At 33.6% G+C, this 25,084-nt stretch overlaps 1 protein-coding gene across 1 annotated transcript; it reads right to left on the minus strand.

The window, feature by feature from the left end:
• Positions 1 to 1,449: 1,449 nt before the first annotated feature.
• On the minus strand, positions 1,450 to 13,524 carry LOC132722211 (multiple epidermal growth factor-like domains protein 10; the record flags this gene model as incomplete). Its single annotated transcript, XM_060706660.1, has 6 exons — positions 1,450 to 1,509; positions 1,979 to 2,044; positions 2,570 to 2,616; positions 3,399 to 3,522; positions 11,643 to 13,301; positions 13,470 to 13,524. Coding segments are annotated over 6 exons (2,011 nt in total), but the record flags the coding sequence as incomplete, so codon positions are not given.
• Between the last annotated feature and the right edge of the window lie 11,560 nt (positions 13,525 to 25,084).

A 25,084-nucleotide genomic window follows, 5' to 3' on the forward strand; every position in this document is an offset into this window, starting at 1 on the left:
TTATCACATGACATTGACTTATAAAACTTTAGATGTTCTATATCTTTACTTTAACCAAATCCTATTTTTTTCCACAGGCATATTTTACAATACATACAACAAAAGCATCAAATAACTGCAAATAGTATAAACTTTAACAAGTCTTAGTGTTTTAAATTAAAGAATACAACTTTTAACGCATTTTGGGCTTTCCCTAAATAATCTTGATTCAAAGTAAAACTACCAGTATCGTTAAAAACAACTACTTAATAATTGAAATTGCCGATAATTTCTTAGTGAATATTATTACATTATCAATGATCATTAATTCTTATCGGACAACTTTTCCTCAAAACCATAACTTTACTTTTACTTTCATGTAGTTTTAATCCCCATAAAGTACAGTAACTATGCAATGTATTTTAACTATTTTGTAAGTCATCAAGTAATTTACTTAGAATGACAATATCAGCAAATAACAGAATAAATGTAATATCATCTAATGTTAAACCTGAATTAATATCATTTAATAAAGCAGGTAATTGCAGCTGATGTCTTCCCCATTAGCTGGCCATATGAAATAAATAAATACACAAGAGAGTCATCTGTAGATCAGACTTTAAAAGAAATACACTTACAGTTCAACTTGATATTTTGTTATATTATTGCAAAACAAATTGCATGCACCGTTGTACAAAACGTATGTCAAAACTTATTAAACTTCGCAAAATGAATAAGGTATTAAATGTTGAACTATGCACATCCATTAAATGGAACTACTATGCCTTCAAAAGTGTCGACATTAAGATATCAACATGTAGTCAAATGTTTTAAATGTTTTTTAAGAACTTGATATTTTGTTATATTATTGCAAAACAAATTGCATGCACCGTTGTACAAAACGTATGTCAAAACTTATTAAACTTAGCAAAATGAATCAGGTATTAAATGTTGAACAATGCACATCCATTAAATGGAACTACTATGCCTTCAAAAGTGTCGACATTAAGATATCAACATGTAGTCAAATGTTTTAAATGTTTTTAAGAAAGTATTTACAATAGTGTTAAACACATAAAATATCAGACATATATTCAGCACTATACAATAAGGAATAATTTTGTGTTTGATATAATTTCGCCCATTGTTTATAATTTAACTTCAAGTTGTTACTGTGTCCTCTGTCTGACTCTTTCAATGCAGTTCATTGTAGTTGATGATCATTTTAATTATATCATTTATCTTCGCGTGTGCTTACTGTTATACGTATATCAATGATATTAAGTGTCTAGACGGATTTCTCCATATTCATGCTCAGAGACTGTAAAAAATGAAAAGACAAAAAAAAATCAGAATCATGAAACCAACAAAAATGTAGACGAAAGGTTTATATAAACAGTTTATATATTGATACTAAATAACTTAGTTGTTTACAATACAATGATCTGAACAATAAAAATTCACAATTACCCTGAACTCTTCCAAGATCCTCATACTCACGTGACTTTAACACCGTGTTGCTGTTTGATGCTGAAAAATGAACCTTTTTATATACTGTTATTCTTGTAATACACCAATGGAACTTTACAGCTGTTGACTACATACCAGATTATAAAATGTGATTGAAATATACAAGTTACGCTTTGAATACAGGCTACTAATCTTTTACACAATAAGAAAAACAACTTACAATGACCGTACATTTATATTGCGTGTATAATTAAAAGATTTTCCGCTTGATTAAAGATATTTTGACGATGACAGAACAATCAGTTATACAAAACGGTAAGAATTTACATCTTCATTTTAATATTCAAAATAAAATAAGAGTCAACGCAACATATTAAATATTATCAAGTTAAACCCTGAATAATATGCAGGGTATGTTACGTTATTATAGGTACGAAAGATAGTGTTAGTTACTACATATATTATAAATGAATTGCACAGAAAGATCTGAAGAAATCAACTAAAAGCCTAGAAAAAAATAAAGAAATACTTTGGACATTTCCATCCTTGTTGGCACTGCCAGCATTTGCCGACTTTCCACATTTCAGTTCAATGCCTGAAAATATTCGAACAATCATGTCACTATTTTATTTTAATTATTCCGCCTGAAAATATTAAAATAATTATGTTACTATTTATCTAAATTATTTCTCCTGAAAATATTTGAAATATTTTCAATATTTATGTAACTTCTTATCTATATTATTACGTCTGAAAATATTTGAATAATTATGTTTCTATTTTATCTAAATTACTACGATTGAAAATCATATTACGATTCATTTAATTAAGAACTGACCGTGTTGAAAATTGGAGATATTAGGGGACCGGTGGTTTAGTGGTTAAGGTGTCTGGCTCTCTATCTAGGGATTAAGTGTTCGAGCCCTACTCGGGTAAAGACCCGTTTTTTAATATGACATCATTACTGGTTGGTTCCAGGAAGGGGACTCAAAAATGATTAATATTAGTGCAAGAACTTGTATCGCAATCATGCTTAAATAAATATGTTTAAAATGGATATGAAAAGCATAAAATTCTTGATGAAAAACATCTATCAGTTAGAAATAAGGCATGTATTTACCAGAGTTTTCATAAACATGTCCTTTCGTTATGTAAGTATCATTGACCCTGTAATGTAAATGAAATGTTCACCATATTTCTTTTAAATCATTTGACTTGTCATAAAAAATAGGCAGTACTCAAAAACTGTTGTTATAGAATCATACAAAGACAATATAATGACTGCAAGTAAAATTCTTAATACGCGGAAGTAAAAAGCTAATCTAAAATAAATATAAAGATGTGTTGCTTTTGTTGACATTATTTTTTGAAAGTACCGTAAATAGGATTATTATTCAAGGATTATCTCCCTCCTATAAATGCATTTCGAATTTGATAGAACTCTTATGTTAATTGAAAATCGTCGATTGTTTTAGTGAAATGTAACTTAGCAAAAAAGTTGATCAAGACATTCTGAGAATAAAAAGAAGGGGGGGGGGGGGGGGGGCAAAACAAAGAAAAATAATAGAGTTACATGTCCTTTTATTTATAACTGCATTCAAATTTAAAAATGTAACAAGTTTACCAGGTTTTAAGTGACAATTGTTTAAAAAGTGGCCTTAGAAAAAAAGTAAAAACAGCACAACTTTGCAAATATCAATTATAGGATTATCTGCTCTGTCACATGTATAACAAGTATGACGTTTTATAGTGAGGAAATAGACCTTTGCAAAAATGGTTATAACGGCTAAAAATCTTAGTTGAAAAATAGGCAAAACTTTGCAAAAAAAAAAATTAGAAATGATATTTGAAATGGCGTCCTTTCATAATAATAAGCATGTATAATTCCAAGTTTGAAGTAAAAAAGGTCTCTGACTTTTCATTCAGTTAAAAATGTAAACAATTTTTACCTTTTCCGATATTTCCAGAGAATCAGCATAACCAAAAATATGATGTTAACAACTACTGACACGGCAAGAATTGACCCAAGGGATATAGGAGCTATATTTACTGACTGCCCTGAGGAACTTGAGTCTAAAACATCATCGGGAAACAACACAATGATATGAGCGTAGAACTTAAAGCGTACTACATGGGTAATATAGAAGGTTGAACGTTTCGGTTGTCTAAAATAGCGTTTTTCGTGCGTGCGTTTTTCGTATATCATGCGTTCGTATATCATCCAACGTGCGTTTGATAAAACGCTTTCTCAAGCGTGCATCGTTTACAAGCGTTTTACGTTGACCGTGTATCGTCTTTCGTTTATCGTGCGTTTGAAAGCGTGCGTTTGTTATTTTCAGAAACATTTTGCGTGCGTCTGCGTTCGTCTAAACGTTTAAGTACCGTGTGTTGCGTCTGTTACTATTGAGAAGTTAAAGAATATCTTCGAGTGATATATTTTGTAAATTTCGTGTTTCTCAAACATGTAAATGATGTTCAGTGTCTCTTTTGAAGAATAGAAATATTATATTAAGAAATATTATTGTGATATTAACATTAAAGATTTTGACCTAATGGTCTACGTGCTTTACGCCGAAGATTAGTTTTAATCATATTTTGTATACCTTAGGATTCAATTAATATTTAATTGCAACATTTTATATATTCAATTGAGCAAACAGGTGTTCATATGCGTACAAATATATGCGATATCAGGTACTTCAGACATGATGTGATGGTAATTTGACTAGCCCCCCCCCCCTTTTACCAGTTCATCCCCTGACATTCTTCAAAGACTGTTCGAATCTTATTTTGGGTGATAATTTAATTTAGACAGTTCCTTACCATTTTTTCTAATTAACAGATTTATATCGAACAGCTTGGCAGGGAATCGAACCCTGACACTCGGAATCAATTCTGCGGCTCTTCCCTCTGAGCTATTCAACCGCTTACACATTTTATGTGCTTAAATACTCTATAGCTCTAAATGCAAATAATTCTTTGAATGTCCCAGGGTAACAGAGTAATGTGAATTAAACTCTAGCTGGGTTATATGTCAGTCACAGGGTGAGAAATATCTGCATCCAGACAGAGACTCGAACCCGTGACCCTTCGAACACCGTACCGCGGCTCTACCGACTGAGTTTAACATATAGGAATCGAAATAACATTAGTACTTGGATGGAATTCTAAATCTAGTAGGAATGTATCGTATCACAGTCAATTTTTTTCTCAAATAGGCTTTATCTTATAATAATGGAGTTGTGTCTAAGCATTTAATGCATATCTCTTAATATAAAGAAACCAACATTGTCCCTCTTTCAACCATTCACAAGACCTAAAATACTCTATTATTACAACTGACTTTAATTTACAGACTGTATATATATATTTTACTGATTTATCATTCCTCTATTTCAGTGATACCAGGACATGTGTACCTATAAGCATAGCTTTAATTTTCTATATTTCATTTTTTCCAAAACTTATTTTATTAACAATCTAAATATAAATAAAGTTTCCTTTTAAAAGGAAAGGCTTGCCCAGTTGTGCCTTTAAACAAAAAAGTCATATGTTTTTTTAAAAAAACCTCCTAAATCATCTTTTTTTTGATAAAGAAATAATTATAAAAAATAATAATAAATTGACCTTATATGCCTGTAAAAAATAAGGTACCTATGTTTCTACAGGTATAGAGGGTTAATTTATTATCACTATTTTTTTAATTATTTGTATATCATAAAGAGTTTTGTTAAGGATTATTTTTTTGAAAAAAAAAAATGTTTCACTTTTAAAGGGGTAGGTAGGGTAACCCCAAGACTGTACGAGCACCTGTGCCCATTTGTGCCACCAGTGTTATGCATGCAAATTTGGACAAAAGAAGGACCAGAAGACCACTGATTATAACTCAACCGGAACATGCTGACGATAACAGTAACAACTTTTTTGTCAAAAACGATTTGAAATTTATTCTCTATTGTATAAAACTAATACAGAAAATAATCAATCGTAATAATACTAACATTGGCTCTCCCACGTGGATGAAATAAAAGTATCTATCTATCATACTGAAGGGAAACAAGTGCGCATTTATCATTTGTCCTTTTTTTTCATTCGTTATGGCAGTTGCTAATTTCATTTTAAAAGCAGCTTTAAAGACAAGCAAATGCACTAAAAGACTTCGTTACGAGGTCCCAATTAATATGCATGTATCAACTATGTTACACCTAAAATATCTATGTCACTTGTCTATACCGACAACACAGGATGCGCTATCTGTTGATCAGCACCTGGTAAGGTTAATGATATGCATGGGCTATTTTTAGAAACGTTATACTGTAGTTTTAACTCCACGTTAGAAAAAGACACAGTAGATCTAAATATAACTCGATCGCAGACCTATTTGTTAACTTGTTCGCACTAATTCTCTGTGTGATTCGGTCATGATCTTTTGGTAAGTAGGACCGTCCTTTGGAGACGGAATACTACTACAGTAGCCATTCTCTATTGTATAAAACTAATAAAGACAAAAATCAATCATAAAAGAAACTAATTTTTGCGTCTTCAAAACGAATGGAAACGGAACATTTTCGTTTAAAATTTATTTCTTCTGTCTACCGATAAATCAAGTAAAAAGAGAAATCCTATTTATAGAAACAAACTGGGATTACTGAAGTAATTAAACATAGCTTAGATTTCCGTAATATTACTTCGTCTGATTCCGCAGTATGACGGAATCGCCCAAATTGTCACGATTGCAGCGGAAACCTAGACTTGTTTCCCGTTCCACAATGCACTAACAAATGTAAGCAGGAAACCACCTAACCGGAACAAATTTTCCAAAACAAATGGCCACAGCCTCAAGCCAAATAAAAAACAACAAAAAAACACAATGATTGGAGGAATCCTGCAGCAGGATACCTTTAGGTATGGACTAACTGAAGTATATGCAGCCAGTCACAAAAAATATTCCTTGTTCTATACTATTCATTAATAAAACAAGAGGGCCATGATGGCCCTTTATCGCTCCCCTGACCCATCAACCGCATCCAAGCAATGTCTTAGACAAGCATCCTGGCCAAGTTTGATGACAATTGAGTCAAAAATTTGACCTCTAGTGTGTTAAAAAGGTTTTCCATATTTGGGCAATGCGACCTAATTTTTGAAAGGAGACGACCATATCCGAACTTGACCTAGAAATCATTAAGACAACCTTTCCGGCAAATTTTAAGAATATTTGGATCAAAACAGGAGCCACTTGAGAGTTAACAAGCTTTTTCTATTTTTGGCCCCTGGGTCCTAGTTTTTGACCGGAGATGACCCATCTTTGAACTTGATCTAGAAATCATCAAAACAACCTTCCTGAAAAATTTCCAAAATATCTCTATCAAAACTGCAGCTTCTAGAGTGTTAACAAGCTTTTTCTAGTTTTAGCTCCCGTGACTTAGTTTTAGACCGGAGATAGCCCATCTTCGAACTTGACCTAGAAATTATCAAAAAAAAGTTTTCTGACAAGTTTCCAGGATATTTGGATCAAAACTGCAGCCACTAGAGTGTAAACAAATTCTTTAATTTTTAGCTCCCGTGACCTAATTTTTGACCGGAGATGACCCATCTTCTAACTTGACCTAGAAATCATCAAAACAAACTTCCTGACAAATTTCCAGAATATTTATTTGGATCAAAACTGCAGCCAGTAGAGTGTTAACAAGCCTTTTCTATTTTTAGTTTCTGTGACCTAGTTTTTGACCGCCGATGACCCATCTTCGAACTTGACCTAGAATTCATTAAATCAACCTTCCTGACAAATTTTCAGAATATTTGGATCAAAACTGCAGCCACTAGAGTGTTAATAAGCTTTTTCTATTTTTAGCTCCTGTGACGTAGTTTTTGACCGCAGATGACCCATCTTCGAACTTGACCCAGAAATCATTAAAATAACCTTCCGAACCAATTTCTAGAATATTTGGATAAAAACTGCAACCACTAAAGTGTTAACAAGCTTTTTCTATTTTTAGCTCCTGTGACCTAGTTTTTGACCGCAGATGACCCATCTTCGAAATTGACCTAGAAATTATCAAAACAACCTTCCTGACAATTTCCAGAATATTTGGATCAAAACTGCAGCCACTAGAGTGTTAACAAGCTTTTTCTATTTTTAGCTCCTGTGACCTAGTTTTTGACCGGAGATAACCCATCTTCGAATTTCACCTAGAAATTATGTAGACAACCTTCTTGACAAATTTCCAGAATATTTGGATCAAACCTGCAGCCAGTATAGTGTTAACAATCTTTCTCTATTTTTAGCTCCCGTGACTTAGTTTTTGACTGGAGATGACCCATCCTCAAACTTGACCTAGAAATCATTAAAACAACCTTCCAGACAAATTTCCAGAATATTTGGATCAAAACTGCAGCCAGTAGAGTGTTAATAAGCTTTTTTATTTTTAGCTCCTGTGACCTAGTTTTTGACCGCAGATGACTCATCTTCAAATTTGACCCAGAAATCATTAAAACAACTTTCCTGACTAATTTTCAGAATATTTGGATCAAAACTGCAGCCACTAGAGTGATAACAACCTTTTTCTATTTTTAGCTTCTGTGACCTAGTTTTTGACCGCATATAACCCATCTTCGAACTTGACCTAGAAATCATCAAAGCAACCTTCCTAACAAATTTCAAGAATATTTGGATCAAACATGCAGCCAGTAGAGTGTTTACAAGCTTTTTTCATTTTTTTTAGCTCCTGTGACCTTGTTTTTAACCGCCGATGACCCATCTTCAAACTTGACTTAGAAATCATTGAAACAACCTTCCTGGCAAATTTCTAGAATATTTGGATCAAAACTGCAGCCACTAGAGTGTTTACAAGCTTTTTCTATTTTTAGCTCCTGTGACCTAGTTTTTGATCGCAGACGACCCATCTTCGAACTTGACTTAGAAATCATTGAAACAACCTTCCGGACAAATTCCAGAATATTTGGATCAAAACTGCAGCCACTAGAGTGTTAACAAGCTTTTTTCTATTTTTAGCTTCTGTGACCTAGTTTTTGACCGGAGATAACCTTTCTTCGAACTTGACCTAGAAATCATCAAAACAATCTTCCTAACAAATTTCCAGAATATTTGGATCAAACCTGCAGCCAGTATAGTGTTAACAAGCTTTTTCTATTTTTAGCTCATGTGACCCTGTCTTTAACCGCAAATGACCCATCTTCGAATTTTACCTAGAACTCATTAAAACAACTTTCCGGACAAATTTCTAGAATATCTGAATCAAAACTGCAGTCACTAGAGTGTTAACAGGCTTTTTCTATTTTTAGCTCCTGTGACCTAGTTTTTGACCGGAGATGACCCATCTTCGAACTTGATTTAGAAATCATCAAGACAACCTTTCTGACAAATTTCCAGAATATTTGGATCAAAACTGCAGCCACTAGAGTGTTAACAAGCTTTTTCTATTTTTAGCTCTTGTGACCTAGTTTTTGACCGGAGATGACCCATCTTCGAACTCGATCTGTATTTCATTGAGACAAACATTCTGACAAAGTTTGACAATGATTCAATCAAAACTGTGACAGCTAGACTGTTATCAACCCAATTGTTGACGACGAACGACGCACAACGCACGACGCACGACAACGGACGCCGGACATTGCCCCATCACTATACTTCACCTTGACCACTTCGTGGTCAGGTGAGCTAAAAATATTAATAAGAAAGTTTCAATATAGCCTAAAAAGCACACTGCAAAATATCTAATTGTTTATAAACAGCTAGAATAGTCTGTCTAGGGTAGACAGAAAAAAACAAACAATTTGGTAAACACAATTTGCTTCCTTTTAAACTAGAGAAAAACTTGACCCAAAAAGAATGCGCAAACAGCAAAATTATAAAATGTTTCAGGTTCAGCTTGAAAAAGTCATGGAAGGTAGTTTTAATAATTCTGGGTCAAAAATCTATCAAAAGTTTTATATTTTGTTATAAATTCAGGGTTGTTTCTGATATAACTTACTTTTAATGATTGGCCATTATCAATGAATGCTTTAATTTCTGCATATGTTTTTTATGCCCATGGAATTAATTGTTATAGAATTATATATGATATTACTTATTATAAAACAATGTGGAATTGGCCTTGGAGTTTCATACCATCACTTTTTCCATATGGGACTGTGATGGATGGTATAAAACTCCAAGTCCTATTTCACATTGTTCACTTTACCCATTCAAATACAAATTTTAATAAAACAGGGGAATATGTAAAGGTTCCGAACTGTACACTATTTAGGAAGGGGGCCTCCGTGGCCGAGTGGTTAAAGTCGTTGACTTGAGATCACAGGTCCCTCACCACTGTAGGTTCGATCCTCACTCGGGTCGAAATCTTTCATGTGAGGAAGCCATCCAGCTGGCTTACGGAAGGTCGGTGGTTCTACCCAGGTGCCCGCTCGTGCCTGAAATAATGCCCGGAGGGGCACCTGGGGTCTTCCTCCACCAATAAAGCTGGAAACAAATCGACGAAAAATCTCGGCGGGACGCTCTAGGATGACCCGACTTGAGTGTACGGTCGCCCATATGGGCTTTCCGGCGGCGACCTTAAATAAACGCATCAAAAAAACAAAACAAAAAACACACTATTTAGGGATATGTTGTGTGAACAGCGTAATAGTTCCGTCGGTTGAGCCGTAAAATGGTAATCGAAGGGTCCCCGGTTCAAGTCCCGGTAAGGCAGCACATTTTCTTTTTAATTTGTGACAGTAACATAACAAGTAAGGTACTAGGCATTTAATGTTGCTTAGTAATAACATAGCATATTTAGACATATAAAGTGCATATAATGCCAATAAATTTCAATTTCAACTGCTATGAAATGTATTTGCTGATGTACCGCTATTTGATAAATTCATATACTTTACAGTTTACACATGATTCACAAAATCTTGGAGTCCCACATTTGTCCCCACCTGCCACTAATGGAGGTGCATGAGGTTGACAGGTTTCCTCATTTTCCTATTTTTTTTTCTCACTTACAGTTTCCGGTCCAAAATGAAAGTTTATTCTTAATATAATACTCTTATTAATTAAACTTCATATGACTATGTGGGCACATCACCGTAGGAATTGTACAGGAAGGCCGTAGGCTATTTCTTTCGCACCAAAACGAAAGTCCAGGTTATAAACGTCCAGGAGGTGTAAAGTCCTCAAATCGTAACATATAGATTAAGCAATGGTTTTCGAAATATGTTGGGCAGCCGGCCTGCCTTGTATGTTTTCCTTTTGTGTAAACATATCATATTAATCAAGTTCGCTTACATGTAAATTACTTCATGATTTGATCGTTGAATTCCAGTTTCTACCATTCTTTTAACGCTGTTTTACTTCTGTTTTCGAATGAAGCGGTGTCGACGTAAAATTGTCTATCTAAGAGATTCCTGGGCTTAAGCATTTTTTTTTCAAAAATGCGCTTAAAGACGAACCGGTTAAATTATTTTTTCAATATATGCTCATGATAGCTTACATTTTAAAAAACATTTGCTGAGGCTGCACAATCAAAATAATTTTGTGCCAGGTTGAGTACATTACAGCTTTAACATAAACTCGTTAAATATCTTTTTATCAAATTGCTAAACGATTAACATGTAGCTAAAATTAAAAGAAAACTTATCTGACATAAAGATATTTTATTAAACCTTTAGAAACGCTTTTATTTCGCGCGCGTTTTAGCGTGAGTATATCGTTTAGTTATTTCGTTTAGCGTATATCGTTTTGCATGGGTCTGCGTATTCGTTTTGTAAAGAGTGTGTGTAAGGTACGTTCGTATAGCGTTTTTTTCCAGAGCATGCGTTTTTTGCGTAAACTAAAACGTTCACCCTACTGAATATAAGACATATTTAAAAGATGATACATTGTGTATCTTTATAAATTCATCAAGACATAAAATACAATTATATGTCTTGCATAAATATGGCTGTCAAATATTTGTACTGTTATTCTGATCATAAACACGTGTATAATGTTGGCGCAGTTACGATATTTATATTATTTTCATCAACATTAGTTTCATCATCATTAGCAGCGGCAACAGCATTATCAACATCAACATCATTACAAGTTTACAGAGAAGAGATAGTCGGACATTAACAGATAACATAAAATGAAAAGCGTGTATAACGAATATATGATGTAAAAACAAGCTATTTCGAATTAATCTTACCGGATGTCAGAGGGCAAATGTGGTCATTCTTTACTTTCATTTTGCAACCTTTTGTACATTTGCCGTCGTCTTGCTTACACAGTTTATCGCTGCAATAAACAGAACATTTCTCAGAACACTGTAAACCGTGGAAACCATCTTCGCATCCATATAGACACTTTCCATTACTTTGCTGACATAAACTTCCGCATGTTGTTTGTCTCTTGCATGTAGAGGCACATGGAAAATTGCAACTATCACCATAAAAGTTACCTTTGCAACCGTCACAAAGACCGGTTTCGATATGACAGGACTTTTGACAGTTCTGAGGACAATGTTTATCACATTGGTAATTGAAGTAACCAGGCGTACATTGTTTACATCTAGTATCTGATAAACATGTGATACAGTTGTTATTATTTATACAACATCTGTCACCTGAATAATTGTCTAAACAGCCATCCGAGCATGTGCCTGTATTTCCATCACATACACCGTTCAAACAATTAATCGGACATCTTTCAGAGCAAAGTGAACCATAAAAACCAGGACGACATCTATCACATTTCTCTCCATCAAAGTTGACACGACAGCTTATACAATTACCAGAGTCTTTTAAGCAGCCTTTCTCGTCACAGTTAATTGGACAGTCACGTTGGCATGTATCTCCATATTTGTCAAGTATGCACTGATAGCATTGTCCTCCTACAAAATTATCAAGACATCCATTTGAGCATTCCCCATTACTTTTCTCGCATTGCTTATTTTTACAGCCGACAGGACAAGACATGTTACAGTATTGCCCATACCAGCCTGTTAAACAGACGTCACATTTATCCCCAACGATCGTGTCTATACTACATCTGTCTGTACAATCTCCGGTATCTTTTTCACACACGCTACCTTTACACCCTGCAGGACATTGTTGCTCGCAGATACGTCCATATTTCCCTGTTTTGCATTTATCACATCTTACTCCAGTAAAATTAGAGGAACAAGCACAGTTACCAGTCATTATATCGCAAGTGTTTGATATACAACCAACCGAACAACTGTTGTCGCATGCCAATCCATAAAGACCACTTTTACAAAGCGAGCAACTGTCATAAGACGAACAACGTACACAGTTATCTTGGCATTTGTATGTACAGTCGTTCAATAAAGGGAGGTTAATGTTGTCATTATTGTAACCTTTATAATAACCCTCCTTACACGGTCCACAATCAGTAATCGACGTACACGTGACACAGTTACCAGGACATGAACTATTACATATGTTACTGGTATCGTAATATCCGTCCTTGCATGTAACACACTGACCATTATCACAATTACAATGTTCAGGACAGTAACGATAACGACAATCATTGTAACCATTGTCGTTATAATATTCCTCCTTGCATAATGTACACGTGGTTCCTGACCTGCATGATTTACATCCGGGTGAACACTTTGATGTGCAGTCTCTAGCAGGGCCGGGAAAATAGCCATCATAGCACGATGTACACGTATCTTCATGATCAGGGCATTCTGTACAATTGTGTGTACATGGTATGGTGCATCGAGCACCTCTATATCCATCAATACAGCCTATGGTACATTCGTTTGAAAAGTATTTCCCTGGTCCACAGTGTCTATTTATACAGCATGCACAATATTCTGTACACTTTTCATCAATCTCTATAATGTGAAAGAAAAACAAAATTTCAGTAAAACTTCCAAAACCTTTTTGTGCTTAATGTATGTTTGATTTTTTTTATTTTAACTTTAATTATGTATACGTTTTCAATTAACACAGATTAATATCACATTACTATTTGCAATAAAGACTGATGTAAATTTAGTTACCTCCTTCTACCTGGTTGTTGCTAGCAATTAAGCATATAAACCATACAAACAATATCTGAAATATATATTATACAAATTTACAAATAATACATGTACCCAATAAAACCATACATATTCAAAATTAATAACGGTATAATTTGAATTGAAACAAGTGTGATTTTGTCACAATATTTTAAACATTTACTAAATTTAGATAGGTTCTGTAAATGCTTTAACATTGAAAGTTTGAAGCTAACTATATTGAACTATATTTGAACCCTCATCAATGCGAACAACATTTAATAATAAAATAGTAAATAGCTTCAACCTTTTCTCATTATGACGTTAATAACATTGATTTTTTCAGTTAAAATAATATATAATGTGATACATTATTTAGAATCTTGAAGCATATTTAAACTTATCTCCAGTCCGCGGGTGTGAAAACATAATTATGACCTAAGTAATGTTTGTACCTACGACCCCTGGGTTGAGAAGCAGGTACCTTAACCAATTAGTAACCCTCTCACTTACGCTGTAGTTTAGATGTCTTCAACCTCGGTGTTTATCATTCTATTTTGCGAGTTAAGTATTTGTAATGAAAGGCTTATAAAGTAATGACAGAACTGTATAATGAAACTATAAAATTGTAATGAAACGTGTTTTTGTCAAAATTTCTAGAGTTTTGATAGCAATATCGTAACTACAAATGAATAAATAATTTGAAGAACAAGAACTGTCGGAGGACAGTAAGGCTAGACTATTCTAAAAAGTTGTCATAAAGTTGTTTTATTGAGTATAATAATGCTTACCTATGAATACATAAAATTGACTGAAAAGGTACAAAAGCGTTATTAAGATGTTTTATCAAGTAAATTACTGCTTAATTATCATGAATGTATAGAATTGTCCCTAAAAAGGCACAAACGCTTCAGTAGTTATGGAGACAACAGTTTTGAAGCAAAACTTTACCATAAATTTCTAAGTTGAAAAAGGGGAGAAAAAACAGCCTAAATGCAAGATAGAAATATGGATCTTGGTCAGTGACCTACAATGATGACCCTAAATGCATATGTGAAGTTTTAAATAAATAACTTTAATAGTTATTGAGATATGTAAAACTTGCATGTAAACATTAACCAAGAGACTAAGTAGAAAAAGGGAGACAAATCAGCCTAAATGCAAGATAGAGTTATGGAACTTAGTCAGTGACATACAATTATGACTATTCATGCATATGTGAAGTTTCAAATCAAAATCTCTGATACTTATTGAGATATGTAAAACTTACATGTAAATATTAACCAAGAAGCTAAGTAAAAAGGGGGAGTTAAATCAGCCTAAATACATGACACAGGTATAAGTGGTATTCATTGATCATTATTTATGACCAAATATATATATATGAAGTTTCAAGTTTGTATCTTAATAGTTTCAGAGGTATGCAAAACTTGCATGCTAAACTTAACCAAGAAAAAAAGATATTTTTAAATGCATGGCACGGTAATGAATCTTGAGATGTTACCTTCAATTATGATCCTTAGTACATGTGTAAAGTTTCAAGTAAAAAACTTATAAGACCTTTAACCAAAATTCTAAGTTTTAAAGGGGCCAATTATTTTGCAAACATTGCAAGCAGAGTTATGCAACTTTGCAAACTGATGTACATTGTTACTATAAAAAAGTATTGTAAATTTCAATTGAATATCTCAAGCAATAACTGAGATATTTTACTTTACAAAAAACTTTTACCAAACTTTCTTAGTTAAAAAAGGGAAAAATTCTGTAAACATTGTAGGCAGAGTTATCCAACTTGTCAATCTGATGTACATTGTTACTATTAATAAGTATTGTAAGTTTCAATTGAATATCTGAAGCAAAAACTAATATATTTGACTTTACAAAAAGCTTTAACCAAAATTTCTAAGTGAAAAATGGGCATTTTTCTGTACATATTGTAGGCAGAATTAACCAACCTGTCAATCTGATGTACATTGTTACTTTAAATAAGTATTGTAAGTTTCAATTGAATATCTCAAGCAAAATTTGAGATAATTGACTTTACAAAAAGCTTTAACCAAAATTTCTAAGTGAAAAAGGGGCATATTTCTGTAATATTGTAGGCAGAGTTAACCAACTTGTCAATGTGATGTACATTTTTACTTTAAATAAGTATTGTAAGTTTCAATTGAATATCTCATGCAATAATTGAGATATTTGACTTTAGATAAAACTTTAACAAAAGCCGACGCGGACGCCGAGGCCGGGGCGACTACAATAGCTATCATAGTCTTCGAAAAGTCGAGCTAAAAATAATTAAAAATTGTACATCATCAATTTGATTTAATGAAATGGAAACAAAAATTCCGATCAAGGATAATATGTAAGATAGAATATTGAATAAATAAAGGCATATTAACAAAATAATTTTTTTTTTTGATTTTATGAACTCTAAATGTGAAGGGATAACATGTAGGTACGTCGAAGCTAAAAATAATTAAAATTTGTACATCATCAATTTTAATCAATGAAATGGAAACAAAACTTCCGATCAAGGATAATATGTAAGATAGAATATTGAATAAATAAAGGCATATTAATAAAATAATTAAATTTTTTTGATTTTATGAACTCTAAATGTGAAGGAATAACATGTAGGTACGTCGAATATAAACCAAAGGATAGGCGATGTTATACAATGTACATTTCCAAAGGAATTTCCTCGGGAAATTTTATTCGGTGACATTGTAAATAAAATGACAGCATGAAGCATCCAATTAAGAAAAAAAATATATGCCTCCGGGATCATTAATTGCAATAATTATGTTTATAGTAACTACATTACAAAAATGTAAAATCAATTTTTTTCTGACTTTAGCTGACATGTTTAAGACCTAAAAATATCATCATTTGAATGTTTATACACATCTGCGGATGATTCTAAGTTCAAAATTATGCCATTACATGTTTAAATGTTGAATACAGCTTAAGCCGGTGCTTGCGGGCATCGAACAGTGTCTTGCACTGTCCAGTACTGTTCATCAACAGGCTCAATCAAACCAAGCCTGCAACATTTTTCAATTTTTCAATTTTACGGTTTTGAACTTTTTTTAAGAATTTTTTTCTCTCTAATTTATTCGTTACACAGCCTATCTCTTCTTCATTTATTTTAGACAGTATACTTCTTACAGACCTTCCTTGATAAACGTCAGCAATACTTTGATTTGAAATTCTTTCTCTAAACAAAATCTTTGAACATTTTCCCATGTCATGATAACTCTCTCAAAAAAAATATTTTCATATAAAATCAGCAAATAATGTAACATATTTCACTATTTGCATGGCTAAAATATGTAACTACATCTAGTTAAATATTGAGAGACTTTAAATAAGTTTACAGTTCAATACACAATTCAGGGCATTGTATGCTGTATAATTCTCTTAGAAATGTCACTCCATGATAAAAACGGGGTGGTGAAATGTCATCTTTTCTGAAGTTTTCCCTTGAGTTACTTCTTGTAATAGAGAATTACTTTTAACTGTGTCGTTACTGCTATGCATATAACGTTCATGTCTTCGCATGTTGTCAAGCCTAGAGAACACCTGATTACATACAGAACACTTATTCATTTTAGTAGCAAGATTTATAAAAGCCGAAGAAATCTGCCTTCTTACAAGTTTATTTAACGATTCTTACGTTTGCAGATACAGGAAAAAAATTCCTTTCCTTCTCCTCCGCCACCACCTCCTCCTCCTCCTCCCCTCCTTCTCTCCTCCTCCTCCTCCTCCTCCTCCTCCTCCTCCTCCTCTTCCTCCTACACCTCCTACCCCTCCTGCTTCTTCTTTTCCTCCTCCACCTTCTTCACCTTCTCCCCTCCTCCTCCTCCTCCTCCTCCTCCTCCTCCTCCTCCACCTCCTCCTCCCTCCTCCTCCTCCTCACTTGTTTTATGTATTTTTACACATTGCAAGGAACGGTTGTCCAACCTGCTTTCGAGTCAATCAGAATACTGTCTTATCAGTGACCAATCCGAACGCTTCTTTTACTCCATTTATTACGATTAACCGTAGCGATTCATTCATTGCCGATTTAGATAGCGAGGAGTAAAGGTTGGGGGTAAGCTTATTTTAGTTATTTTAATAATTTTTACGCATGATTGGTTTCACTTGCGGTTTGTTAGTTTCAGCTTGTCGCATTTGTCAAGACCTTTCGTTTGATATGCAACATACCCATGTTATGTCCAGAAATAAGCGGAGAATTGTCATTTAACGCATGAGTAATTTTGACTTCCAGTATGAACTTTACTATCAACAGCGTCTGAAAGTACTCTTGAATACCTTTAATTTGATACCAAAATGGATAAAATCGACCCATAAATAAGGACGCCACACTCATTTGAATATTTTCAAACAATTTAGTGCAATAACGCTTTATCTTACATCAGTAACTCATAATGATAGACCCATAAACCTATACATTTTCTGAATCTACTCGTCGAGATCTTTTTAACGGTATATAAATTGAAGGGCTTTGTAAACTTTAAAAATTTGGGTTTAAAAATCGCTGTTACGTAATAACTCTGTAACAGTTGAAAATCGAATCGATAATGTGGGGTGTAAATTAAAGGTATTGAACTGTTCTTTCAATTGGTAGTCAACAATTAAAAATCATATCGTATTTGGTTGCACTAGTAACCAAAATATATATTTTTCACGCATGAGTGATTTCACATCCGGTTTGATCGCGTGACTAAAATGTACTCGTCAAGACCTTCAATTTGATACCAAACATAACTATGTTTCGTTCATAAACGAAAAAGTTATGCGCGTGTTTCCGCATGAGTGATTTTGTCTGCCATATTGAAACTCTCCTATCTCAGAAACAGTAAAAGATAGATCCATATAATAATACATTTTCTGTATCTACTCGCAGAGATCTTTCAAACGGCATATAAATCTAAGGGTTTTATGAACTTTAAAAAAATGGTTTAAAAACCTCGTTCTTCAATTTCATTGGCTAATCAAAAATAGCAATACCGGTTTAAACCTGTCGTAACTGGACCGTTTAACGATAGGCTATAGTAACTTGTCATAAATAGTTTGATAGGCAAGGAGTAAAGACTGGGGGTAAGCTTATTTTAGTTATTTTAATGATTTTTACGCATGAGTGATTTTAATTTCGATTTTAGTCCGTATTCATAAAGAGCGGCTTAAGACATTTCGTTTGATACCAAACACGCCTTAGTTCGGTCCGGACGTGGTACAGAAAACACGTTTTTACGCTTCAGTGATTTCAGTTCCGGTCCAATGGCTTTTTGAATAGGGTCCGGTAACAGGTGTGGTAAAATGCTTTCCAACGATACCAAACAAGAGTATATTCGGTCAAGAAATAACGGAAAAAATCGATTTTGAAATTTCCGTGACGTCACTTCCGGTGACTTTAAACTCGAATTACTCGAAAACGGTAAAAGATAAACCCATAAAACTATATATTTTCTTAATCAGCGCGACGAGACGAATCGATTGGTAAAAAGTTCTAACGTTTTTATTGACTTTCGCAATTTAGGGTTTAAAATCGCTCTTGCGTCATAACTCAAAAACGGCTGAAAATCGAATCGAGAACCCCGGGTCAAAACGAAAGCTTTCGGTTTATTCTATCTTATAACGACTTTATCTCAAAAATTTTGAGCGTAAACGGTTGCCCAAACGATGAAAAACCGGTTTATAGCTTAAGTGTATTATAAATCTCATTCAAAATCAGTTTACAACTTTCTTATACATAAGTGTATTCATTTAAAATTTATTTTTGTATAAAAAATAAGAATCTGAAGTGTTCATAAAAATCACAACATTTACCAGTTGCTAAGGGCAACCGTGTTTAAAATATGCAATCAGTTTACCGTAGCATGCACTTAAAAGGAACGGTACAATATATGAAGTGTTAAAATATGTTAATGCATGCGTAGCAATTTCTCGTTAATGAGTTTTTACTTAATGGTCGCTGCATTTAAAAGGATAAGATTAATGAAAAGCTATATTTAGTAACGAAGGATAAAGGGTTTTTGTTCAACATAGTTCCGCTAGGTATTGTAAATCTAGACTAAGTGGCGACTGTACTTGACGGTCGCTGCGTTTGAAAGGATAATAGATTCTTTTGTGATTAATGAAAAGTTATATTTAGTAACGAAGGATAAAGGGTTTTTGTTCAAAATAGTTCCGCTAGGTATTGTGAATCTAGACTGAGCGGCGACTGTACTTAATGCCTTTTTCTTTCATTGACACCCGCGTGGGGCTGATGAAATAGCTCCTGGTGGTTGTGAAATACCGCGACTAAAAATAGATCATGCGCAGTCTACAAGAACGTTACGCTATGACAGTCATTTCCTTACTAAATGTAGGTAAGTAAACGAGTTATATTTTATAAATATTATTTTGAACCTAAACTATTTTTTATAAATTAAGCACGTATCTATTTAGAAACATTTCTTTTATCTGTCATAATGGTAATTATCTCTCCGTCTAGGGCCGAGGACCTGACCCTCAATGTCCGCGATTCAAGCCCTAAGATCGTGTATACGAGTCAGCTCCGTATACTTCCGGGAGATTAAAAATAGAACGATAATGTCATTCTAAAAATAGAACGATAATGTCATTCTTGAAATAGAACGATGATGTCATTCTAAAAATAGAATCCAATATGGCGCCGCGCATGCGCAGTCGTGGCGCTAAAGAGACGCCTATACTACTGAAACAACAATACCCTTATTATATAGCTTACATGTTTCACCCTTAATTTCGGACTATTTAGCCAGCATCAACCTGCACCAATTTATCTTTACCTTAAAAGATTAGAAGATGTGTTATCAAATTCTTAAGGTACACTGATGAATAATAAGAGCTAGTTTTCACATATACTGAATTTAACTTACTTTTATATCATATTATATTATGTAATTAGCGCGAATCCGTAATTGTGCCTTTTTTACATTTCACGTGAAAACTTGTAATTGAGAAAATTTCATATTCATTATATGAAACACGAAAGCAATATTTCTTATTTTTCATAAACTACTGAAATAGTGTTGATGTCTTAATTGTTGAAAACTTCTATAATGATATATATGTAATGCATATTTCTGAAATAATTGACAATGTTTTCGCTAACATATCCCTGACATATTTCTGAGTTACATTGCTATTCTATTCTTTATTCCACTCAGATCATGCAAACATGAGAAAATAATACATTTGCAATAAACATAATAAACGAGGCTAAGAACCATATATAAATATCGCACAATATATTAACTATAGCGGGAAAGTTAACAACAATATCAAATATCAACAAATATAACTTCGAAGTTATACAGATCAACACTTTTTTCAGGTTCATGAGTCAATTGACAGCATATGCACATGTACATTCTTTGGTGTATCAAAACGGAACGTGGTTTTTATATAAGTTTAAAATTATGGAAATGTCATGCCAATTAAAAAAGAATTCACACCTTCATGGACCTCTGCTTTCCGTATACTTAACCCTTTTTCACACCATTACTATAACTAGATCTTTGCCATTTCGAGTCTTCCTTTTATTTATTTATTTATTTATTTATTTATTTATTTATTTATTTATTCTGTTCATTTAATTTTGGATTTTACTATTATCTTGAATTGCATGCAAACACACAAAGCGCAACAAATAAGACTTAATTTATATATTTCAGCTAAAAAGGGGGACTAATATAAAAAAAACGGAGGGAAATCCATGAAACAGACTTTTTTTAACTATTTTAAAACAGAGAAACCTAAACTAAAAAATATTTTTCAATTGTATCAGGCATTATTCATATTAATGTCTGTATCGAAAGATTGCACGCTGATATTTAGGAAAGAACAATTTCTGTTTTAAGTTTACATTTTAAGATACCCCTATGCGGTGGAAAATCATAGCTTTTTAATAAAATTTACACCATTAGACGCGGAAATCATTTAGGAAAAAAATGATATATAATTCAAGAATATTAAGTGTAAATATAATACCGTCCGTGTGATTATCACGGCACTACCCCAAACCGTGTGATAATTACGACCCTGCGTAATAATCACACGCGTGGTAATATTACCACGCGTGTGATAATTACGCGACATCGGCACTGAATGCACGTACCCCGGACACCATTCATGTCCTTAAATGTTATTTGCAATTAGAAGGTGACCTCTAAATTTTGAATTCAGTCTTTCACTGAATTATACTAAATGTGTATGCAAGTCGATGTTTACTATTCCTTAGATGACTTACATAACGATAATATGGAAAAATACCAATACCGATACCAGTTGTTTTACATGAATTTAGATATTGCGACATTTAACAAGGGAAAATCGTGCGACATTTATCGTAACAATTACGACATTTATCGGCACAAGATCTTGCTACGGTAGGGGGAAATCGTGCGCATTTAGCGGCAAGTGCGACATTTAGCCGCGTTTCGACATATAACGGCGTCACAGTATGCAATCATCCTGTTATGGAAACAAAACAGCCCAGCACCCAGTGGTACAGGAATCAATATGGACAAAAAGGGCTTAGAAAAGTCGGATAGTTTAAAATCCTAAACTGACAGACATCTTAGTTGGAACTGACAATTTTACAATTATCAATATCAATGTTTGTAATGGAATGGATCGAATCAAAAACTAAAGAAAAAACGCAAGAAAGTGCGAAGCAATAAAATTACAAAAATAAACATAAAAAAACGACATTCAATTCAACTAAAAAATACAATATACCTCTATTTAGACACTATTTAAAACATAAAATTAAACTATTAGCACAAAACACTTCAATGCCCGAAAACCATTCTTTGTAGCAAGAAGAGGGGCTGTATTAAAAAGATAACGCTTTTTCTGCGCATTTTGCGGGACAATTGCTTTCCATAGAATATTCAAGAAGTACCAGACTAGAGGGAGGGGTGAAAATGCTTATCTAAAGACGGTATTTTTTCAGGATAAAGAGCTTTTAATGATAAATGCATTGGTGGTGGTAACACCACAGGGTAGTGATATGCGTCTAGTACGGCATGGATCGAACGTCTCTAGATCTTTGTTGTCGCTGGCTAACCTACTTGTAGGTGAAAGGGAGAGTCGAGTGCGTAAATCTTTTCCTGCCAGTACATAGCCTCTACACTACCAAGACTCCTTCAATGCCTCCTAGTGGAAATGCACGGTAACTGAGGCCTAGTGTCTCAGGCTAAATTGAAGGAGATCTCGGAGCAGAAAGGGCCCCAGAGATGCAGTGTGTAGGCCCACCGGCGTGTGGATATGCCCTAGCACTCATCATCCTTACCCCAACTATGGGTCAAATAGCCCACTGCCTTGTGGGTGACTTGGGAAAGTCAAAGGCTATGGAAGAAAATCCAAACAGAAAATCTGGGGAGATGGACCTCATCGTAGTGGGAACTACAGCCATCTAAGGGAAGGACAACCCTGAAAGAAAACCCGGCCCAACAGTGTGGAGGTTAGGCGTGGTGTTAACTGCTCCACCCTGTAAAAACAACTTTAGTTACGGAAACTGATCAGCCTTATGTGTCACTTGGCATAAAGAGGATAGGTAGGTAGGTAATGATAAATATAATATATATGATTATTGTTGGAAGTATGTTGATTGCAATGATAATATGACGGTGCTATGAAACAGAAGTATGTTTATTGGAATTTTTATTATGATAATAAAAACATGTTGCGCCTGTTCCTCAAAAGAGAGTTGGTATATGTTTAAAATGTGTAAAAGGTCAGACACATATTTCACACTCAGGCATTTGGCACCAATAGTGGGAGGCGCTGATTCTATCATGCATCTCAAACATGTAAATATCTCTGTACCTAAAGGAAAAGCCAAATTTCAGGAATGCATGGGTGTGTAAAATTACGGCACCTTTAATTTCATTTAGGTGAGAAAATGTGAAGAAAACTATAACTAGTTTTCCTGGTTTGCGTACATGTCAAGCCGCAAATATTTTCTTCCTACATTACAATTGCAGTGTTTATGACATCCTGCTGCTGCTCTCATCATGATGATACTTGTTAATTATTGTACAACTGTGTACATTATACAATAATTTGAGCTGTAAAAAATCAAAATTATGGTTAAATATTATGATTCATGTACTCAGTGAGTATTGTATATTGTACCACCATTTTGTGCTGTATAAATCCATATAGGAATTATTGATGCGGTAAATTACAACTTGACGTCACACAAATAAGACTATGCTACTTTATGTGTCACAAATTTAATTGATTTTATATTCTTAAACCCACTTTAAGGCCGCGTCTACACCTATTTAAGTTTCTTACATGTCACATTTAGATAAGCTAAATAAATGGCCCTTTCAATATTTAATCAGGCACAATTTTTACTGGAATGTCTAATTAAGATTGCCCAGGATTTATACCTTTGTTTTTACAATACTATCATGTTTCTGTAAATTATGTGAATAAAAAAGCGGGAAAATGATGCAATTAGCTAAAAACAATGGAGTAAGTGAAATTGAAATGTGAACATTCTTTTAAAATAATGGAAAATGTGAGAAAAATATTTTTTGAGCTGATAAATTGATGCAAATTTTATATTTGATTAAAGTTATTCCCTAAATGAATGAGATCATTTAAAATCCATTTTGACTACTTAAAAAAACTGATTTTTTTTTATTTTTTTTTTTGCTCTTCTGTGTATCAATGTATTGATCTGTTCCTCTGACCAAGATATTTTATACATTAACTTTAATTTACAGATCATGAACACTGAATCAGTAACAAAAACGTCAGAAAATAATAAAAAAAACAACACTATCTCACCTTATGGGCACATGTTTTGTGTCAAACTGGTGTTATCAGTGTCTTGACAGCAAAAAACTTGTAGAAACATAGAATGTGTTCTAATTTTCTTGCAAGGAATTATCTTCTTGGATGTCACATAATTTCTCTTTAAAACTCATTCAAGTAAGGTGTCTACACTATGCAATTCAAGAGAATATGATACTTGCATTCAAGTCTTGGACAGGTGTAGACGGGCCCTAACTTCCCCAAGGTACATTTATATTGTATTTATCAATGCTGCAAGTATTTGATAATTTCAAATAAAGCCAAAGCTATAATGATCATGCATTATGATTTCAATCACATATACTTGGTTTGTAGACACCGGCCTCTGCCGCTCCTGTATATTAAAAATCTTAAAACCAATATGTTGTTAAAGAGCTATTTTTAATTGGTTAACGTTTCGTTCATTTTAGTTTGACACGGTGTCTAACATGGTAACAAGTTTGAAAAAAGTTTCACATCGTTTTAAAACAGTCTATTTTTAACCCACGATTCAGTTTTCTGATGATACCAAGCTTCGAAATGTAAGCATAACAGACCTAAATGAATTTCAAGCTTATATTTTATTGTATGCCATTTCTTTCTGGTGTTAATTAGTAGAAGAAAATATTCTTTTAATAAATAAATACATGCATATGTAATTACTATCCAATCGTACCTTTCTTTCCAACAACATTATTCACAACATATCACATGTTTGTCAACGAAATCATAACGAGTAAGCTAGCTCACAGAAAAACACAAAACTTGGTGTA

This window comes from Ruditapes philippinarum, unplaced genomic scaffold (assembly GCF_026571515.1).
Source record: "Ruditapes philippinarum isolate M1 unplaced genomic scaffold, ASM2657151v2 ctg10207_1_1_1_1, whole genome shotgun sequence".
In the NCBI taxonomy this organism is placed as follows: domain Eukaryota; kingdom Metazoa; phylum Mollusca; class Bivalvia; order Venerida; family Veneridae; genus Ruditapes; species Ruditapes philippinarum.